At 36.9% G+C, this 20,999-nt stretch overlaps 1 protein-coding gene across 1 annotated transcript in view; it reads right to left on the bottom strand.

The window, feature by feature from the left end:
- MDM1 (Mdm1 nuclear protein) overlaps positions 1–20,251 on the bottom strand; it is a 28,016-nt gene extending 7,765 nt beyond the window's left edge. The window contains 12 exon segments of the mRNA XM_068971364.1: positions 555–664; positions 762–867; positions 1,669–1,978; positions 3,016–3,191; positions 3,526–3,555; positions 8,484–8,583; positions 8,665–8,768; positions 10,045–10,212; positions 14,675–14,809; positions 15,901–16,274; positions 19,041–19,155; positions 20,169–20,251. Of these exon segments, the coding sequence (XP_068827465.1) occupies positions 555–664; positions 762–867; positions 1,669–1,978; positions 3,016–3,191; positions 3,526–3,555; positions 8,484–8,583; positions 8,665–8,768; positions 10,045–10,212; positions 14,675–14,809; positions 15,901–16,274; positions 19,041–19,155; positions 20,169–20,186 (1,746 nt within the window). The 5' untranslated portion in view covers positions 20,187–20,251.
- Positions 20,252–20,999: the final 748 nt, after the last annotated feature.

The raw sequence follows: 20,999 nt of genomic DNA, 5'->3' as shown, positions 1-20,999 counted from the left end.
GTAAAATGCCTTCCTAGATATGCATATGGGTCAGTCCCTTACCTGCTTCAGATTCTGCTCAAATGCCACCCTCTCAGTGAGAACTTCCCTGGCCAATTCCCACTCACTTCCCCTGCATTATTCTTCTCCTTAGCCCCTATCACTATCTAAAATACTGTGTGTTTTACCTAACTATCCTGTTTACTGTCTCCCTCCTCCTCTAGAATGTGAATTCAGTGAGGGCCAGAATTTTTACCTGCATCTTTCACTGCTACATCTCCAGTTAAATCAGGGCCTGGACAAAACTGTCTGAGTAGATGCACAATCAACAGTACTGTTTTTCTTCTCTCTCTCTCTGTTGTCACTACTGACAATATTTGACAGTAAGCAGTCAAAATACAATGGCACTACCCTCAAAAACAATTCAATGCCTTTGCCTTCTGAAAGTAAGTTAATAACATCATCTCCACATATGACAGAATTTTCTAAAATCTGAACCTCTCATGTATTTATTGCATGTAACTAAAATAATCACTTCCCAAAGAGATGTTTTTCTCCAATGTGTAAATATTTACCTTCCTAAAGTCATTCTTCAAAGTCTCTAAGCCATCCTGAGAGGATACTCTTTTCCTCTGTTCTATGACTGGAGGCTTCACTTTAGATGGAGACACTAACACAGCACCACCTGGAAAAATACAGAAGATGCCACTGTTTCAATTTAAACTAAACTATCACATAGAGGAAGCAAGTGAAATAAGAACTGTACGGTGTCCGCCTATTACCAACAGCTGGAGTGGTAAGATCATGATGAGTCCTCTGGATTCCACCCAGTTCTCTCAGCTTTGGAGTAGGAAGCCTGCCTCCTTTCCCTGAAGACATAGAAGATGACTCTGACCTACAAATTAAGACAATTATGAAGCACGTCCTCTAGAAAATAGGACCAAAAAAAATACTTTGCCATCATTATGCAGTTAAAGCATAAACCTTTAAGAGAAGGCCATTTTGCTTCTGAAAAAATAAGAAACATATCCACATGCAGTTAAGAGAAACTGACTACTAAAAAAGAGGGGAGATCACTGCAAGTCAGCAACACACTGGAGAATTCTTCCCCTGAACCAGAGCCTAGGTTCCATTAGCTGCAAAAATCGTGAATGAATAATAAGGGGGTTGGACTATGAACAAAAAACACTATAACCAATGGTAGAGAACCATTCCCCAAAACAATCTGCATATAAATCAACAGAAATTAGCTATTTGCAGAAATCACTTATTTTAACATCACAAAACTTCTTTTTTGCTATAACCATCTGATAGTAAAGAATATTAGTTATTTTTCCTTAAGTCATAAAGGAAGTCATTCTTTCAGAGATATCTAGCTAATCATATCTTAAAAATCATAATTAGCAGGATATAAATAAAAAGAACACTAACTACTTCCTCCCCAAGTAATTCAGTGTTCAAGTGTTTAATTCCCAACTAGTGCAGTGGGACTAATGATTTGAGCGACTCAAATCCCTGAAGGAATCAAATTATATAAACCATATAGAAATGCCTATTTCATGACATTAAAGTAAAATCTGTTTTTTATTAGTCATGAAACCAAAAATGTAAACCACTATCATTAGGGACAAAATGAAATACTTATCTGTGTACAATAATGCGTCTACATACACACTTAATTTTACACACTTACTCTTCTTTGATCTTGTCTGCTTTAGATTCTTCCTGTACCTCCAGCTTCTCCGGCTCTTCCACGTTGACCTGCTTGTCCCTCTCCTGCTCCTCCTGCTCCTCCGGCTCCTCCTCCCTCGGTTGTTTCTGTGTGTCTTCAGGGGTGTCCTCAGCATCCCACGCCAGACGCCTTCTAACAGGGATGGGAGCATCTGACACACCCAGTTTCTCTGTGGTAGTTTTCTGGGGCTGTTCCTCCAAGATAGATTTTTTTTCTTCTAGCTGTGTAGAAGGACATTTCTGCAAAGTCTTATGGCTTGTAGGATCTCTGCGTAACAAAATAAGTTTTATTTTAAAATTTAGTAGTTTGAGGTTTCCAGTTGATACTTATTAAGTTCGTCATTTCCTTCCATGGTTCACAACTACGTTTCCCACTGATATTGCTTTGCCTGGATATTGAAGGAAAAAAATCAAACTAAGAGTTCATGTTATAGAAGTTAAAGTTATAATCTATTAAAATATTCCAAAATAAATTTATGTCCTTTTACTCCTACCATCACACATATATGCCTGTACTACTGCTGACAAAACTCCCACGTATCTTTCAATTGATAAATGCATACATAAACTAGGACCCCCTCAACGATTTAATTCGTTCAGTTACTCAGTTAGGGCTTGTGCACAAACTCGTGTGTACTTATACACCAAATAAGCCAATTCAAATTTTGTATTTTAGATTAGGTTAATTTTTTTGAGTCACTGTTAAAGAACAAATTTTGTGGACTTTTAAAATCAGATGTCACCTAATTATAATTTACAGTTCAATGTGGTGTGTATGATCATACTAATACTCTATGAAAACAGAAAACTATTTTATTTGATGCAAATCAATGTGCTATTCCTCTTAATAGTTTGTGTTCACTTTAAAACCTAAAATAGAGAATTGTTCCACAGAATCAGGGCCAAAGTTCCATATCAATCACAAAAATCCATTAATGAATGATAATGGATAAGTACTAATAGCTAATATTCTCTAAGTTTTTATTATTGTTGTCTTTTTGTTTTGTTTTACTTTTAAAGTTTTATGTCTACTGCTAGTCATCCCCATTTTACTCTTAATTGCTGACAAGGAATATGATAAAATCTAAACTTCCAGATTTAAATTATGCATTATTTCTACACAGGTGTGTAAAGCAAGTATGTTCAGCTTTACTTTTCACAAAAAATAAACTAAAAGTAGTTAGTGGCTGATATATTTCCACTTGACTATACAAATTTTGAGTCTTCATATCATGTTCCTACGTAATTCTATGATCCACATTACTCTATAACATACTTTTCCACCATCCACTAAGAACATCTCACCCAGCAAGATCTAGCGCTCTGATGTTGCTGCTAATGGTTCCTTCTGAGCTCGTGGTTGAGGAGACATCCCAACAGCGGTTGTTTTCAGACAGAATCTGATTCAAATGATCCCGAGAAAAATGGGTTCCCTGAACTCGTTTCCTATAAAACTCAGCCTTCTCTCGGAGTTCTTTAACCTATGCAGGAGAATTGAGATACCATGTATTATTTTAAATGCTCCTTGCAAATACCACCAAGTAGCATATCCAAGACACTGCACAAATACAGCCAGAGACCAAGGAGAAAGAAAGGCAAAAATAGCCACATATATTCATAAGGCTATGTGCATTTTTAAGCAGAAATTAAAATAGTCAAGCTTAAGCACAATGCAATTATTTTACTTCAGGCCAGCAGGCAGGGAGAAATTTACAGCAGCTAAGAAAAACACTGACACCTACTTCTTTCTTCAACTGAAATTACACAAGTACTCTATGCATTATTACAATTTTTAAAAACATGAAAGCGACCAACCTCCGCATACCACATGGCATTTAGAGAAGCCTAGGGGAGGAATACAGAAACATACTTAATGACAGGTTAATGCCATAAGTGAATATTAATGGGAGTCAGTGAAATATCTTATTATTCTTCCTTCTAAATATATACCAAAACTTGTCAATCAATATTTTTTATAGTACTTTTAACAACATTTAATTTGGTAACCAAGATACCTTAACATTGCCTTGAAAACCAACGACATTCTTGCATGAGTGGAATGCTGTCCACAAGGTAACCTAATGACTATTTTCCCACCTCTGGAAGAGTACTGACATGCCAGAAAGCCCTAGCCTCAGTCTTTACTTCTTGGCTTATGTACAGCTGCTACTACCACAGAAGCACCACTGAGACAGTCTCATGACTTCCCCCTCCAAATTCCTCAATATTCCCTTGTAATCACCCAAACCAGTAATAAATACATAATTTAAAAGACAGTCACAATAATAGATGTAATAAATTTGACAAAGTTAACAGGATACCCCCAAAAAATATTCTGATGAACTATATATGAGGTGACTCACATATTAATTCCCTCATATGCAAATAATATATTTTCACATGAAAAGGAGTCTCTTATACTCACTGAAACTCTTTCATTTTATACATTATACTGCCACCTTCTGACTTTCTTAAATACAATCCCACAATGTAAAAAAACTAAGTTGCAGCTTAAAATTGTTTTCAATAATCTATTTGATTTATTCTCAAAAAAACTGTGTAACTTTTTCCTATCATAAAGACAGAGTACTAGCCTGAAAAGGCTATCTAGATGCTGTCTGCTAAAGCTACTCTTCTCTCACTTAAAGACAAAAAAGCATATAATGAAATTAGCACTGTGAAAGCAACTGGAGAAACATATCCTCAGCTCCTTAAGGATACTACTGATGCAGAGGGAGGCAAGCACTACGCCTAATGAATCAGCCAAAGCAAAGGACAGCACCTGCCAGGGCAAAAAAAACCCTACAAAATCCCAATAGAATCCTATTGCTCTAATGAACCAAACCTGAAACATTCCCAAAGGATAATTCAAAACATTGTTTTCTTCAAATGTTTTCTTCACTGTCAAAAAAAATTGAGCCATATTCATTTACCATTTTTATTTAACTTACAGAAAATTACTAGTTAACGTTTTTTTCATTTAACAGGTAGAACTGAGACACATGGATTGAGTCTGAACTCATAATCAGGGTATTCTGAATGCACAGGAACCTTGTAATAAAGTGCCTTGATAGAATCCAGATTTTATTTCTAATACGTCCCTGCATGCTTCAAATGTATCATGGTCACCCCCCATCACCCGCATGATAAAATCTTCATGTCTTAGGATCACTTCCTCCTCTGAGCTCTCAAAGCTCTTCGTGTATACCCTCAATAGTACTTATTTCATTTTTCTGGAATTACTGCTTTTGTCATTCTCCCCTAACCTACAAATCCCTTGAGGTAAGGGATATAGTAGCCTTTCAACACTGATTCCACAAGCTGTTCCTGAGTGTGGACTAAGTGCTAGGCCTGAGCTATACGGCTGGTAGCAAAGCTAAGCAAGAAAGGGCCTGCACTCAGTGAACTCACAATCTGGTAAAGGAGGCCGACTTCCTCCTATATGATAAATCATTATCATAACACTGTATGATCTATGCCATAATAAACAAATGAGATAAACTGAAGGAAGGTTTCAAAAGGGGGTCCTACCAGTCCTGCATTGAGTGAGGGTCGAGCAAGAAGGAGCCACGAAGAGGGCTGCATTCTATCCATGGGGGAGGACATCACTGATTGATGAATGAGAGGATGGACAAACATCCCCTCCATGTACACAATGACCCAGGTTTTTTTGACACCGATTCTTTTTAAAGAACGGAGTGGAGATACAGAAATTCTGTAAAAACTTTATTCAGCTTTGTCTGTTACTGACATTTAAAACTCAGTGCTTTAAATTGACTTTATCAGCAATCTTTGTTAATAATCTTCATGCTAATGTTGTGATATTTTGCAAATACATAATTTTAAACTTCTGCAATCCTAAACTAATATGAAAAAATAGGAGGCTGATATTTTCAAAGTGAGGTGTTTGTTCTGCTAGAAAGCGTAAAAAAATCAGTGGCTTGAACTCAGTGTTAAAAACAATCCTCACAGCCAAAAACCAGAGTCACTAAAAAAGATATGAATAAGCCATGCCAAACAATTAAAGCAATATACACACACCTTCCCAGGTCAAGCAATACAATCAGATTACATGACATAAATGCTAAAAATGTCTTCCTGAATTTCTCTTTCTAAATTAAGAACACAACTAAATTTGTTTAAAATTTAAATGTAAAAATTCAAACTCAGAAAACTGGGGAATAAAATACTTCTTGTTTCCAAAATTCATCCCCTGAAAATAAAGAGTCATCTTATACCTAAAAGTGCTTAAAAGTCTGTCAAATTATAGAACGTCTCTCAAAAGTGGCACTTCATCTTGAAACAACATCCAATTTCTGGAAGCACATTAGAAAAAAATGATCTCAACCAATGTAGTTGGGATGATAAGAAGACTACCTAAAAATCAAGGGAAAAAGGCATTAACGCAGATCCAGCAGTTAATCTGGGTTGGGACTTAACCATTGCAATTGTTGGTTATTATTAAAAAACAACCCTTGAAGTGAGCATTGTAAAGAGGAATAGTGCCACTGGTTATAGTTTGCAGGTAACAAACAATTACTGGACCAAAAAGTCAACTACCTTAATGCTATGTGAATATGAACTTGGGACTTGGTTTAAAATACCTAGTGACTAGATTCTTTCTAGATTCAAAAAGTACAATATCTCAAAGAAGAAAGAGGCAAATGGAGATGACACATGGACTAGGAAACTGCAACAGGACTTCAGGTGAATTAACACTCAAATAGTAAAGTTACCCATGTCCAAGTGTATTTGAAGAGTGAGAATAATATTCCATGAAATGTTAGCAGTAGGATAATGTGGGTATCCTTAATTGTTGGTACATCAAAAGCAGCCACATAAAGTATCTTCCAGGGAAAAAAATGTATATAAGATTTAAGTAAAATATTAAATGTCTATGACCTGGTCAACTAAAACTGTCATCACCATCAGTCATCACTAATCTTGTAACTAAAAATTCTTATTCTTTTCTAACTCCAATTTGCTTTTTGAATGATTTTGACCATAAGGTTAAGGCAAACTATTCCACTAATTTAAACACTTTAAAACCACCAGTAGTAATTAATAAAACACCCCAGAAAAGTCACATTACTTTAGGAATCTTACAGAGAGAAATCTTAAATAGGAAATCTTAAAGAAACATCTTAAATTAACAACAAAAACAAAAATGTCCTCTTCCATGAGGGCAGGAATAAGGATTGTTACCTTATCATGACTTCAGATGTAACAATCCTCAGAGTCCATTAAATGTTTAGATCTAAATCTTAACTACGCTAAAGCCTTGACTGTGTGGATCACAACAAACTGTGGAAAATTCTTAATGAGATGGGAATACCAGACCACCTGACCTACCTCCTGAGAAATCTGTATGCAAGTCAAGAAGCAACAGTTAGAACCGGACATGGAACAACAGACTGGTTCCAAATTGGGAAAGGAGTACCTCAAGGCTGTATATTGTCACCCTGCTTGTTAACTTACATGCAGAGTACATCATGAGAAATGCTGGACTGGATGAAGCACAAGCTGGAATCAAGACTGCCAGGAGAAATATCAATAACCTCTGATATGCAGATGACACCACCCTTATGGCAGAAAGCAAAGAACTACAGAGCCTCTTGATGAAAGTGAAAGAGGAGAGTGAAAAAGTTGGCTTAAAGCTCAACATTCAGAAAACGAAGATCATGGCATCTGGTCCAGTCACTTCATGGCAAATAGATGGGGCAACAGTGGAAACAGTGACAGGCTCCAAAATCACTGAAGATGGTGAATGCAGCCGTGAAATTAAAAGATGCCTGCTCCTTGGAAGAAAAGTTATGACCAACCTAGACAGCATATTAATAAGCAGAGACATTACTTTGCCAACAAAGGTCCATCTAGTCAAAGCTGTGGTTTTTCCAGTAGTCATGTATGGATGTGAGAGTTGGACCATAAAGAAATCTGAGCACCAAAGAATTGATGCTTTTGAACTGTGCTGTTGGAGAAGACTCTTGAGAGTCCCTCAGACCACAAGGGGATCCAACCAGTCAATCCTAAAGGAAATCAGTCCTGAATATTCACTGGAAGGACCAAATGTGAAGCGGAAACTGCAATACTTTGGCCACCTGATGCAAAGAACTGACTTATTGGAAAAGACCCTGATGCTGAGAAAGATTGAAGGCAGGAGATGAAGCAAACGACAGAGGATGAAATGGTTGGATGGTATCACTGATTCAATGGACATGAGTCCGAGCAAGCTCCGGCAGTTGGTGATTGACAGGGAAGTCTGGAGTGCTGCAGTCCATAGGGTTGCAAAGAGTTGGACACAACTGAGCTATGGACACTACTGAACTGACTGAAACCCTAACTACCAACTCATCTTAATTTTAAAGTCTCAGGCCAAGAGATAATCTTTCCAAAACAAGGAGCTAACAGTGGTGCAGACAGACAAACTAATCTTGAAAAATCAATCAGTCTTCACTTGAGAGTGGAGGTCTGCAGGTTACAAAATAATCAAGTCTATAATGCTACAATTCTATAAACTGACTTAATTAACAAAAATAGTTGATTTTAAAAACATTTTTAACTTTAAAGACCTTATAATTAATCTCTAAGGAGCTAGTTGGTATTTTTTTAAAAAAGTAAATACACTGATAAATAATATCCAACTGATACTTCTGGTGCTATCACTGCATCATATATCTTCAAAATGTAGTCTCTACTACTAAGTAAAACTATTGAAATTAAACTGAAGTAGTATCAGAGAAAATGTGGGTTTACTGAGTTTATATACTCACCTGATTTGGTATGTTTTCCTTCACACGTGTCCAAGACCCAGCTTTATATAAATACTGGGCTGGGCTCAGAAATTTTGCTCTATATTCTGAATTCACCTTCCTAACAGAAATGAAATGAGAGTAAATATTTCACCATGCTGATCAGCTAAATACTATGATGTTTTTCTTACAAAATACATACCCAAGCCTTTGATGTCTCCAAGGAGTAAGTTTCTTTTTAGGCTGGTTTGAGTCTTTTGATTCCATCTCTGCTTCTGATTTTAAAGGATCATCTGTTTTATTATACTAAAACAAAAATAATTTGAACTTTTCATGCTCCATTTATGTTATACATTAAAGTGAAAATACAGATGTCATAAAGTATACTTGGATACTAAATTATAATTGCTTTTAAAACTAAGATTTTACTACTAAGAATGCAAAAATCACAAGTCAACAGCAAGTTTTGAAACTAGTCTATCTGGTTAGTTTCTTGAAGTATATAGCTCAGGATATGGTTTCATTTTCTAACAGTAAAAATTTTACATACTTGGCTAGGAAAAATGTTTTAATTATGTCAAGGTTACTTATTTAGGTGTTCAACCACCTTTTGAACATTGGTCTTACATTTTCCTTTGATATTCTAAATCTACACTTAATTGTTACAATAATTAAATGGAAGGTCCCAAAAAGTAAGTTAGCACATTGCTTTACTGAATAACAATTCTTTTTCTCTTTAAGAATATCATTAAGTCCAAATAAAAAAGTATTATACATTATTATACACATACATTATATATAATATATATGTATGATTTTTATAATACATATATAACTGTAATATCTTTATTTTATATATATATATATAATTTTACTTTTAGTCATATAGTTTTCACTCTTAGAATCCATAAAATAGGTATGACATTCCAGGAGATTCAAAAACAGGACCTATCCCTGATTTACCTATAATTTACAATAGTTTTAACCTGATGATGCAACTCAAACAGCTGTAAACTTTTTACAGAAGTAGGTGTTTGTATGTACTGAGGTAAGTCGTGTGAATTATACTGGCAATAACTTGGTATACTAAAGCTCTAGTTTAAAATAACATGTGTGTATGTGTATTTCTGTCTTAATTTCCATTAAAGTATGTGTTTCTATCACCACTGTAACCCCTGAAGTTCACATTACTATAAGGCCAATCATCTGATATTAGGCATAGCAGACTTACCTGCTATATTATTAAGCATTCGTTGCACTGTATTATACTTAATTATTTATATCTCTGTCTACCCCATGCAACAAGAGCTCATGGCCCAAGAGCTGCTTAAGGCTTAGTGTAGTTATAACTGTATTCTCAGTACCTACCAGTGCCTGGCTTCTACCAAGGGCTCAATGAACATTTGATGTTAAGTGAACAAACAAGTAAATGAACTAGCTAAAAAGAAAAATCTCAAATGGTGATAAGTAAAAGGAAACTTATACAGTTGCAAATGGTGGTAAGTAAAAGAAAATGTGATATTGTAAAGTAATTAGCCTCCAACTAAAATAAATAAATTTTAAAAAAAGAATTGACAAATACCTTCTTTTCAGGAGATATTGTTTCAAAATTTCCGTTTTCCTTCAAATTACTTCTTAATTTTGGTTCTTTCACTGGGGATAAGCCCTTAAAATTTCTTTTGTATTCAGTTTCATGGATGACTGAGTTACCTTTGAATTGTGGAACAAATTTGCTTTTATTGTGGAAAACCTTAAAACAAAAATTACTTTAGTTTAGTTTTTTTTGTTAAATATATAGAACTTAGAACTTCAATTGCTTAAAGCATTCCACATATAAAGTTTAATCATCAGGATACAAAAAAGGGAAAATTATATACGACTATAATTTCATTTCACATGGCTAATTAATAGCCATTGCAACAAAAGCAAAAATAGGCAAATGGGATTATGTCAAACTTAAAAAAAACTTCTCTAAAGAAAACAATCAACAGAGTGAAGAGACAAACTATTGAGTACAAGAAAGTACCTGCATACATCTTGTAAGGGGTCAATTTCTAAAATATTTAAAGAAATCAAGGAACTCAATAGCAAGAAACAACCTGATTAAAAAACGGGCAAAGAGGCATAAAAACAGACAGATAGATCAATGGAACAGAATGAGTCCAAAAACAAGCCCACACATATATGGTCAATTAATTTATGACAAAGGAGTCAAGAATGTAAAATGGGGAAAGGGTTTCTTCAATAAATGCTGCTAAGAAAACTGGATAGCCACATGTAAAAGAATGAATCTAGACCATTATCTTATGCCATATATAGAAATTAAATCAAAATGGATTACAGATTTGAATGTAAGCCCTGAAACCATAAAATTCCTAAAAGAAAACATAGGCTAAGCTCCTTGACATGGATCTTAATGATTTTTTGGATTTGACACCAAAAACAAAGGCAACAAAAGCAATCATAAACAAGTGGGACTACATCAAACTAAAACATTTCATACAAGAAGGGAAAACGTCAACAAAATTAAAACATAACCTATGGAATGGATGGCATCACCAACTCTATGGACAGAGTTTGGGTGAACTCCGGGAGTTGGTGGACAGGGAGGCCTGGCATGCTGCAATTCATGGGGTCACAAAGAGTCGGACACGACTGAGTGACTGAACTGAACTGAACTGATGGAATAGGAAATTTTGCAAATCATATGTGATAAAGAGTTAATATTCAAAATAATAAAGAACTCATAAAAAACTGAATAGAAAAAAAACAAGCTGATTAAAAATAGGCAAAAGAACTTTTTTCCAAAGAAGACATAAATGGTCACCAGGTACATGAATGCATCACTAATCATCAAGGAGTAAATCAACATCAATGAGACTTTACCTCACATACGTTAGAATGGGCATTAACAAAATATAAAAGATAACAAATATTGGTGAGGATGTAGAGAAAAGGGAACCCCTGTCCACTATTTGTGGGAATGTAAATTCATATGGAAAGCAGTCATGAGGGGTCCTCAAAAAATTTAAAATATAATTATCATATGATCCAGCAACCCTATTCCAGGTATATATATCCAAGGGATACGAAATCAGTATCTCTAGATAATCTACACTGCCATGCTCATTATAGTATTCACAACAGCCAAGATACAGAATCAATCTAAGTGTCCATAGACAGATGAATGGATAAAGAAAATGGAATATTATTTGGCATTTAAAAAGCAAATCCCTTCATTTGCTACAACACAGATGAACCTGGAGAACATATGTTAAGTGAAACAAGCCAGGCACAGAAAGACAAAAATACTACATGGTTTGATCCCACTTATAGGTGGAATCTAAAAGAATTCATAGAATAGTGGTTTCCAGGGACTAGGAGAGGGGGTAAATGGAGATATGTTGGTCAAAGGGTACAAAGTTTCATCTATGCAGGATAAATAAGTTATGGAGAGCTAAAGTATAGCATGACTGCAGTTAAAATACTGTGAAAAAAGTGAAAGTGTTAGTCGCTCAATTGTGTCCTACTCTTTGCAACCCCATAGACTATAAACCACCAGACTCCTCTGTCCATGGAATTCTTCAGGCAAGAGTACTGGAGTGGGTAGCCATTCCCTTCTCCAGTGGATCTTCCCAACCCAGGGATCAAATCTAGGTCTCCAGCACTGCAGGCAGACTCAACCATCTGAGCCACCAGGGAAGAACTCAGTACACTACTGTATACTTAAAATTTGCTAAGAGGGTAGAGATCAAGTATTTTTAAGTGTTGTGCATTCACACACACACACAAAATGGTAGCTATGTGAGGCAACCATGTGTTAATTTGCTTGACTGTAGTAATCATTTCAGAATGAATGCATATATCAAAACTTTATGTTGTATATCAAAATTACAAAATTAACATCAAAAATTCCTAATTTTTCTCAATTATACCTCAATAAAACTGGAAGGAAAATCCAAAGGTCAACTTTCGATGCTCATTAATATGTTCTGAGTAATAGTTATTATAATCAAAATAATACTTAAGTCAAAAGAAATAATGAATCATATCTTTTCTCCCCAAAGTTCCCTACCACTCCGTTAGTTTGGCAATAGGATAAGTAAAATAGGCAGATTTTAATCACATGAAAATACACATTAGCTTTACAAAGCAACTTTGTCAGCTCTACAGGTTTTTTCCTCCTTGACATCAACTTTTTTCTTCCTGCAACAATAAAATATTCTTGATATTTTCAATATCTGACATGCATTTGTTCATTTTTTTTCCTTTGCTTACTTAATTTTAGCCTGAAGCAAGGGAAAAAATCAGGTAATTATCATGTTTCTATTTATAAATGTTTCCTTTTATCCTTATTATTCCATGATATGGTTTCCATTTTATGGTATATTGCCACTGATTACAAAGAAAGTAATGGAAAAGATATGGAGTTCAAATAAGGTGTTTAATTGCTTCATAATGCTGAATAATATACCTACACTTCAAAACCAAACAGTATATCTTTTTAAGTTCAGTATAATCTCAAGAACTTTTCTGCCATAAATTGTTCTTACTCCTTCATATATAAGACATCCTTTCAGAAAACAAGTGTCTGATAAAACAGAAATGAATAGCTCCTTTAGGAATTTCCCCATCAACAAGCATGGAAAAAATTTCTGTCACACAACTCTCCAATCCACAGACCTGAAACTGCTGATACGCTTTAACTAACAGAGCATTTCTTTACAAAAAATTCTCTGAAGTCTTCACTAATGACAGCAATAAAGCTAACAGTAAAGGTATTTGCTAGTGACTTCTGATACTATAAAAAGAAAATTTCTACACAATGCTTTTCACTGAAATATGTAAAAGTTGTCAACAGGGCTTTGATTTGAATTACCTCTAGCTTATATCCCATAAAAACTAAACAATCACAATTTTCAGGCTGTATTTTCTGGTACATTCTCTATCTAAGAACACTTGTGAGCCAGCAAAAGAAGTATTGATTCTATTCACTAGGTTTATAAAGGGAATGTATTGCTTTAGGTTATTTTTTGTGTTCCTAAAATGTTATATATATTTCAGGTTTTTAAAAACTGAAAAACAAGTAAGCCTAAATCTACTACAATTTATAACAGTGGAAAAATTATCTTAGTATAAGATGACATGTTATTGTCTTTCTGAATCTAATTATCCTCTTAGTCTTTGGGGATGCATAAAGTACACAGGTGAGTGAGAAAGAAAAGACTAAGCTTCCATGAACCTTTGGGGATATTCTAAATGGAAGTATTTCCTACTTACACCTAGGAATATGGTTAAGAACATAAATGAGAGTTAAGAGCTAAGAACTTTCTAGAGAATTACAGTAGTAAAAAAAATATATATTTTAGTAATGGTAGCCCAGTACTAAAACTGTGTGAGAATACAATGAAACTTAATATCACTTCTAGTTACCATTCTAGCTTTTGAATTTTATAAACACAAATTGACAATTCTATCACTGCTCATTCGATATAAAGACAAAATTATGTATCTTGCATCACCTCAACCTATTTTTTACTTATTAAATATCCAAAGCAGTTATGCCTTTCTTAGATAGAAAACTTGTAATATATTAGTCAATGAAACACAACACTTAAACACTTAAAATATAATTATCATATGATCCAGCAACCCTATTCCAGGTATATATCCAAGGGATATGAAATCAGTATCTCTAGATAATCTACACTGCCATGCTCATTACAGTATTCACAATAGCCAAGATATGGAATCAATCTAAGTGTCCATGGACAGATGAATGGATAAAGAGAATGGAATATTATTTGGCATTTAAAAAGCAAATCCTTTCATTTGCTACAACATGGATGAACCTGGAGAACATATGTAAATAAATATGTAGAATAAAACCAACATGTAGAATATAACCAATTTAATAATTTTTTAATAAGTAAAAAAAAATTCACAGCATGCAAAAACTTACCAGTCCTCAAGTTTTCATTACCCTGTCTCATATTTAGTATATGTGATGGATCTGGCAACAATGATCATCAGTAGCCTAGGACAGTATAATATTACTGCTATAAATCAGAAGTAACAGGATGATTTTAGCAAAACTCTCATTTTCACTTCTAGAACCTACCTCCAGATCTACTATCTAATTTCTTTCTATGTAAACTGCAACACTAGATTAGATAATGGCACTCAAAAATGTATTGCATCCATTAAACTACCTGATTGGCTGCAAAAGCTGGGGCAGGTTGTTTAGGGGTCTTCCAAACAAACTGCCTTTGATATTCAGAATTCCTCAAGACATTATGTGAAGGAACAACTGTCAATCCAGCTTTCTTCCGCAGAAGTCTATCTAACTGTTGGGGGAAGGAAAAAGAACAGAACATTCAAAGTTATTACAAATTTCTATTCAAACTTATTTTTTAACTGTAATTTAAAATAAACATACATATATACAATATAAAAATAAAATATAAACATACAATATAAAAATCTACACTCCTAACAAATTTAAGTGTATAGTATAGTATTGTTAACCATATGCACATTGTTATAGAGCAAACTTCCATCAGTAATGTTCCCTTTAAATTGTCTCTTTAAAATTCCTTTCTTAATACTGTCAAGGAATTATCATGCATCCCAGCAAAAGGTAACATTTCTCAGTTTATTCCTACCAATTATTCATAAATGGATCTACTAGTAAGAAATAACAGCTCATCACCTCATCCACACCTTGCTTTTGGGACACCTCTTCCCCTGCCCATCAGACTTACATGTTACCTCCCTTGATTCCCTTGTGTCCCCTGGTTTTCCAACACTTTTAAATGCCTCTCCGTGGTTCCAGTTAGTGGTGGACATGAAATGGGGAGGAAGCAGTAGAGTGGAGAAAACTGTGGAAGGCAGTGAGGTGTCTGCACAGGGCCCCACAGCCTCTGCTTATGTGCTTGCAGGGGCCTTCCACAGGCCAGCTGTGACATAAGAGAGCAAACTGCAAGATCTTTTGACATCCAGCCAGACCTCTCCTTTCTTTTGCATTTTGCCAACTGAGGCTGTTTTTTTTTCCTCTGGTATACAATAAGAAATTGAAAAGGGCCTAGGTATAAGTCAGCTCACCATCCCTGCCAGAAGTAATAGCCTACTCCCCTTCTCTGTCTCAACTTGATCTCTCCCTTAGGACTCAGATGCTGATATATGATAAATGAAATCCAGAGGCAGACTGTCTTCCCAATGAGGGGATATCTGAAAATAACCAGTACAAAATGGCAACTGTTAAGAATAGAACTAATTCATAATAACTAAAGTCAACTATCACCTTATAGTCTATTCTACAGACTTTGAACAAGAAAAGAGCAGAAAAAAATTAAGCAACAAAATGTAATATTACTGAAATGATAAAATTTATAGAAAATTCTATGCTTCTGAAAAGAAATACAGTGAACACACATACCCTATCATCTACATTTTCTGAAAGAGGCTTGGTAGGATGTTTCAGCTCCACATTTTCATTAGCTGGTACGTGGTCTGCTTTTACATCTTCCTTATTTTCTACAATATCTGAAGCCCCCTCAGTTCTAGAGTCTGCAGAGTGAGATCTGGTTCTCTTGGGACCCCTGGAGGCTTCTACTGGAAGAAGTCTTTCTTGGTTAACATCTTCTGTTTGCTCTGCCTCCTGTGATTCTGGTGTTCTGGGAGTTTCAGTTTCTGGTGATAGGACCACATCATTCTCTGAGGTAGCTCCATTCCACTCAAGAGATTTTGAAATCTGTGGGTCATGATGAGGGACTCTTCTTTTCGAAATAAAACTTGGCTCTCTTGTGATTCCTATAAAATATAATATGCAAAATTAGCAGAAACCAAAGCATAAAGCCACAAAGACAACTTTGAATCACATGTATGAGAGAAGAAATGGAATTTTAAATTCACCTGAGATACACAATATCCTTCCAGTTACAGTATTAAAAAAAAGTACAGTTTTTCAATGTAAAATCTCTAATTTTGCTTTAAAGAAATAGTAAAAGTTTGACCATAAATTTAAATTGGGGTCATGATGTTCAAGTTATCCTAACACAAGTCACTAGAATTGCAACGTGATGGAACTGGCAAGCCAGAAGGAATGTGTTGCCTCCGTTTCTAATTACTTTCCTGTGCTACTTAGCAGGACAATGGGCCCTGGTACTGTCAAAATGTGGAACTTTTCACAAAGCTTCTCTTATGCAGTGCAGACCAAGATGAGAAGGGATGAGATGTCATTATGCTAGATCTTGGCTCTATATCTGCCTTGAGTTCTTCCTGAGAAGTTAAAGAGAATAAACCCTTTGAACCAGAGCTAAGATACTATTTCTCTATATTTCTCTCTGGAAAGCAAATGCCCAAAAAACTTAACCTTCTACCCAGGTAAGAGGAGTTCTGCAGAATGACAGCCACTGAGATACTGCCCTAGTTTGGAGCTATTCTTTAAATAGAAAGAAGACGGTGTAGGATGGAGAAGAAAGATTAAGACTAGAAGAGAAAGGAAGGTGGACAGACAATCTGGCATTAGCTAAAATCAGAGCTCTTTAGCGTCTATCATGGATATTTTGGCCATTGGACACAAAGTCTCCACTGGTGCAAGTCTCCCCTAGACCACAGTCTTCACACTGGATGCATATATGTCTGGAGGCATATAAAGACATCCAGATGAGGGGTGCAGAAACGGCAGCTTAAAGGAATCACTTTCCAGATCCTCACTTCCATATGTGCCACTTCCTGACACTGATCTGCCTAAGGGCTTCATCTGCCATCTGTAGTTTCCCTTCTCACCGCTCCTTTCATAATCACCTTTGCCCACTTTACAAAAGAAACACACGGCTCTCAACCACCCTATGGAATTTTCTTTAAAAATTTGTCATAGGTGGGGAGGACAAAGGAACAATTCAAGAAAGCACAACTCCTGATGCGGAATATTTAACAGCAAAGCAAAGAAGGCAGAAATAACAAAAGGAACAGCACCTTATTTTATCTAGCTCCAAGCCTTTTCCATCTACCTATCTTAAACTAAAATTCAAGTGTAAGATTCATTATGTGAAATGCATATATGCATATTAATGCACTTATGTGAACCAAAAAATAAAGTTAGACCTTCTTCTCATGGAAAATAATTCTAATTTTATCTGATTAATTTTCCAATGAAGACTGACTTTACCAATTAAATGATGAACACTTACCGTAAACTGAGCTAAACTAGCAGCTCCAAAGTTAACAAAATACATGTAAAACACGTATGATATCTGTGTATGCACAATAAGCCAGAAATATATCCTTTGATTGTACTGTTCATTACACTTTTATTAAAAAAATTAAATATCAACTTTAAAATGTGAAGAGAGCCAGATTTTCTAAATTCTTTTAGCAGTTATGAAACCAAAAATACTTGGAGACCACTGCCCTAGACGTCCCTCTTTAACAGAGCAGGGCTAGTGGAAGAAGAGCAAAATGAAAAGGGAAGCTTCTCAAGTGGTCCACCCTTGTCTCTCAGCACACACTAGAAGGAAAAAGACACAGAGAATGTCTAGCCAGTTTCAGGTAACACTGCTGCTGTTCCTTGCTAGCTTTCTACCTCCTTTTTGAACAACCTGGAGTTCCCACTCTGCCCCTCCCCCTAGACATTCCTTTCTCATTAAGGTATCATACTCCAAAGTGGCTCTGTTCCCATAGTCTCATTTCATCATCACCCTTTCAAATGCAGCTGATCTAAGCTAAAATGTTATATGGTTAACCAATTCGCCAGTGTCATAATATCCCTTAAGGCCCCCAATGGGCTTAGCTTAGCTACATTTGAGAGATTTATGTTGGGAAACTTAATTTAATAGAGCCTCAAATTTGTGGAATTCTGGTCATCTGGAGAGGATTATGAGCACCACCCTGCCTAAGATGCAGGGACACTCGGGCTTTGAAGCCAGGCTCTGGGCAAAGGAGCCTGACAATTCAGAGGAATATTAAAAGAACCAGCCACTCTAGTCCACTCTTCCCTTTGTTCTCCAAACCTAATCCTGGAAATATGCTCTTCTTACTAGTTTCCAGACTTGGCACCCCACTCTTTAAGTCTTTTCCTGGCTGCAAACATCTAAGATTGGAGGAAATTATATCCTACACATCTGCACCCTCACAGGGGTCACAGGAGGAGCACCTAGCTCTATCTGTGTATAAGCACCTAGCCCTTAACAGGAACATCTCATTCATCACTCCCAACAATCCTGTGCAAGGGGCTTCCCAAGTCCCGCTTGGTGAAACAGGCCCAATTTGTCCAAAGTCTCACAGCAAATGTGGATTCAAATCCAGGTTTATGCATTCATTTTAAAAAAGAGAGAGTTTTAACAAGCTTTTGAATGTGCCAAGGCCCTACGTTAGGTACTGGGCAGGAACACGGTGGTGAAGACAGAGATCTGTTCTCAGAGATCTTATATTCTAGTAAGGGAGAATTAAGCAAGCAGGTTGAATCAAGTCAGTCTGTCTCTCTCTCCTTCTATCACACTCTGGGAAACCACAGATTTTTAATCATTTTGCCCAAGGTTTATTCAAGTTATAATGACAACTAATTGTTCAACTCACCTAATTGATCTGATCTAAGTCCAGCCCATGGGTGTCTTCTCCCCACTGAGGAATTACAGGACTCTGACAAATACGACTTTTTCCACAGAAAATTTCTCTGGTACTCACTCAACCCCTGTAATGCAAAGTACAATTTAAGTAAAATGTAATTAATGAAAGTTGTTTTAAAGTATGTATCAGTAAAAATCATGTCTGAACCTCTAAAAAGAGTGGAAATACTTAAGACTAATTAAACACAGAAGAGCTCCTTAATAATAGCTCCTAATATTTACCCAACCCTGCACTAAGCAGTTCAGTGTTATAACCGTAATCCTCACAACCACTTGAGGCAGATGCTACTAGGAATGGCTACCCTTTTGCTGGATGTTGGAATCAAAAGCTTGAGCTTTGGTCTGAAAATGGGTGGCAATTTAAATCCTCATCACTATAATTATCCTAACTAATGAAGTTCTCACCGAGTACACAATATTATATTGCAATATATGCCTAGTTTCTTGTGAAGTTTTGTAAAGTCAACCAAGAAAAGACAAATTCCCCTCCCACTCTGAATACAAACCCTCAAGATAAAAGAAGACTGCAGGGCTTGTGGAGCACTGTGGTCAACTGTTATGTTGCGTGCTTGATCATGACAGCTACCAATCAGAAACCATCAACAAACCTTGAAGAAATGCATGATTATGAATATACCCTGTCTTTAATCTCGTCAGGGTCCCATTTCTCAAGCCTTTAAAAGACATAAAACGCTCTGAAGTTTTAAAGGGAACGGGTGTTAAATGCTAAGCTGTGATGTGGTCCACAGGTGCCCCAATCTGAAGCCCCCACAGTTCTCATTATAAAGTGCCCTCTATGTACACGCCTCTGAGCACCTCCCCCGTCCCCGCCCCAAATAAATCCATCTCAAACCATCTAACTCTTCCAGTCGACAACTCAGAACTGAGTGTGAGCGGAGAGGGGGCTAGGTAAGAGGAGATGAGCATCCTCCCGGATAGTGACAGGCAGCCTCGGGAGCTGACAGGTTCTACGGGGCCGGGGGGCGCGGCCCAGAAAGCCAGTGAGGCTCCGGCACGCCGCACCCGCCCCGCCCTAATTCCCCCCATCAGGCTTCGGGCCCGGGGACCCCGTCCTCACCTTGAAGCGCACCGGCATGTCGGCCTGAGCTGGAGCTCCCGCCACCCCGACAGTTAACGGGACAAAAAGCTTCGAGGGGGCGGGGCGACAACAGTAGGTTCCCAGGCAAAAGCTTCGGCCCAGCGTCCTCGACTACGCGCCGGCGCACTCCGCGATTCCCTCCTTGAGCCCTGTCGCTCTGCCTTTCCCCGCCCATTCTGAAGACTAAGAACCAATTGAGGCTCCAAAAACCCCATGCCGTCATTAAGATTCGGCCAATTAGTGTCGGAAAGGAAAACGCCCGCCTCCCGAGCCAAATCCCGCGGGCTGGTAGAAGTGGCGGGCGGAAGGCCGGCCAATGAGGCTCCCGGACCCGAAGTGGGCGGGGCCCCGCGGGAGCTTCGTCCTGACGAGTTGATGGCGTCTGGTTTGTGGGCCACTCTGCAACAATGGTCTAACTGCTGGGATTCGTTGAGTCACCGACCTCGCTGGGCCCCGATTCTTGACGTCATAAACAGCACAGTGTGTTTTTAATTCCAACGTGTATGACAGAACCGAATGTTTTTTTTTATGAGGTGAAACTATTCAGGTCTGTTCTTTGGAATATCAATTCCTGCCATGGACAACCATGCTACACTGTTTACTATCACATCAAAACGAAGAGGCCAGAAAATAAATATAGTTTAGGCAGGCCAAAGCCCATTTTTTTATTGCATCTTGAAAGGCAAACTGCTGACTTTCGGTGATGTTTTCGCCTCTCACAACCCCTTCCCCTAGAAGATGTACATATAGCTCCTAGATTAGGACGCGTTCATTACTGATGGTTGTGAGTCTCAACTCTCAGAGCCTCGG

The sequence above is a fragment of the Capricornis sumatraensis genome, chromosome 4 (genome assembly GCF_032405125.1).
Source record: "Capricornis sumatraensis isolate serow.1 chromosome 4, serow.2, whole genome shotgun sequence".
In the NCBI taxonomy this organism is placed as follows: domain Eukaryota; kingdom Metazoa; phylum Chordata; class Mammalia; order Artiodactyla; family Bovidae; genus Capricornis; species Capricornis sumatraensis.
This window is presented reverse-complemented; position numbering and strand designations above follow the sequence as displayed.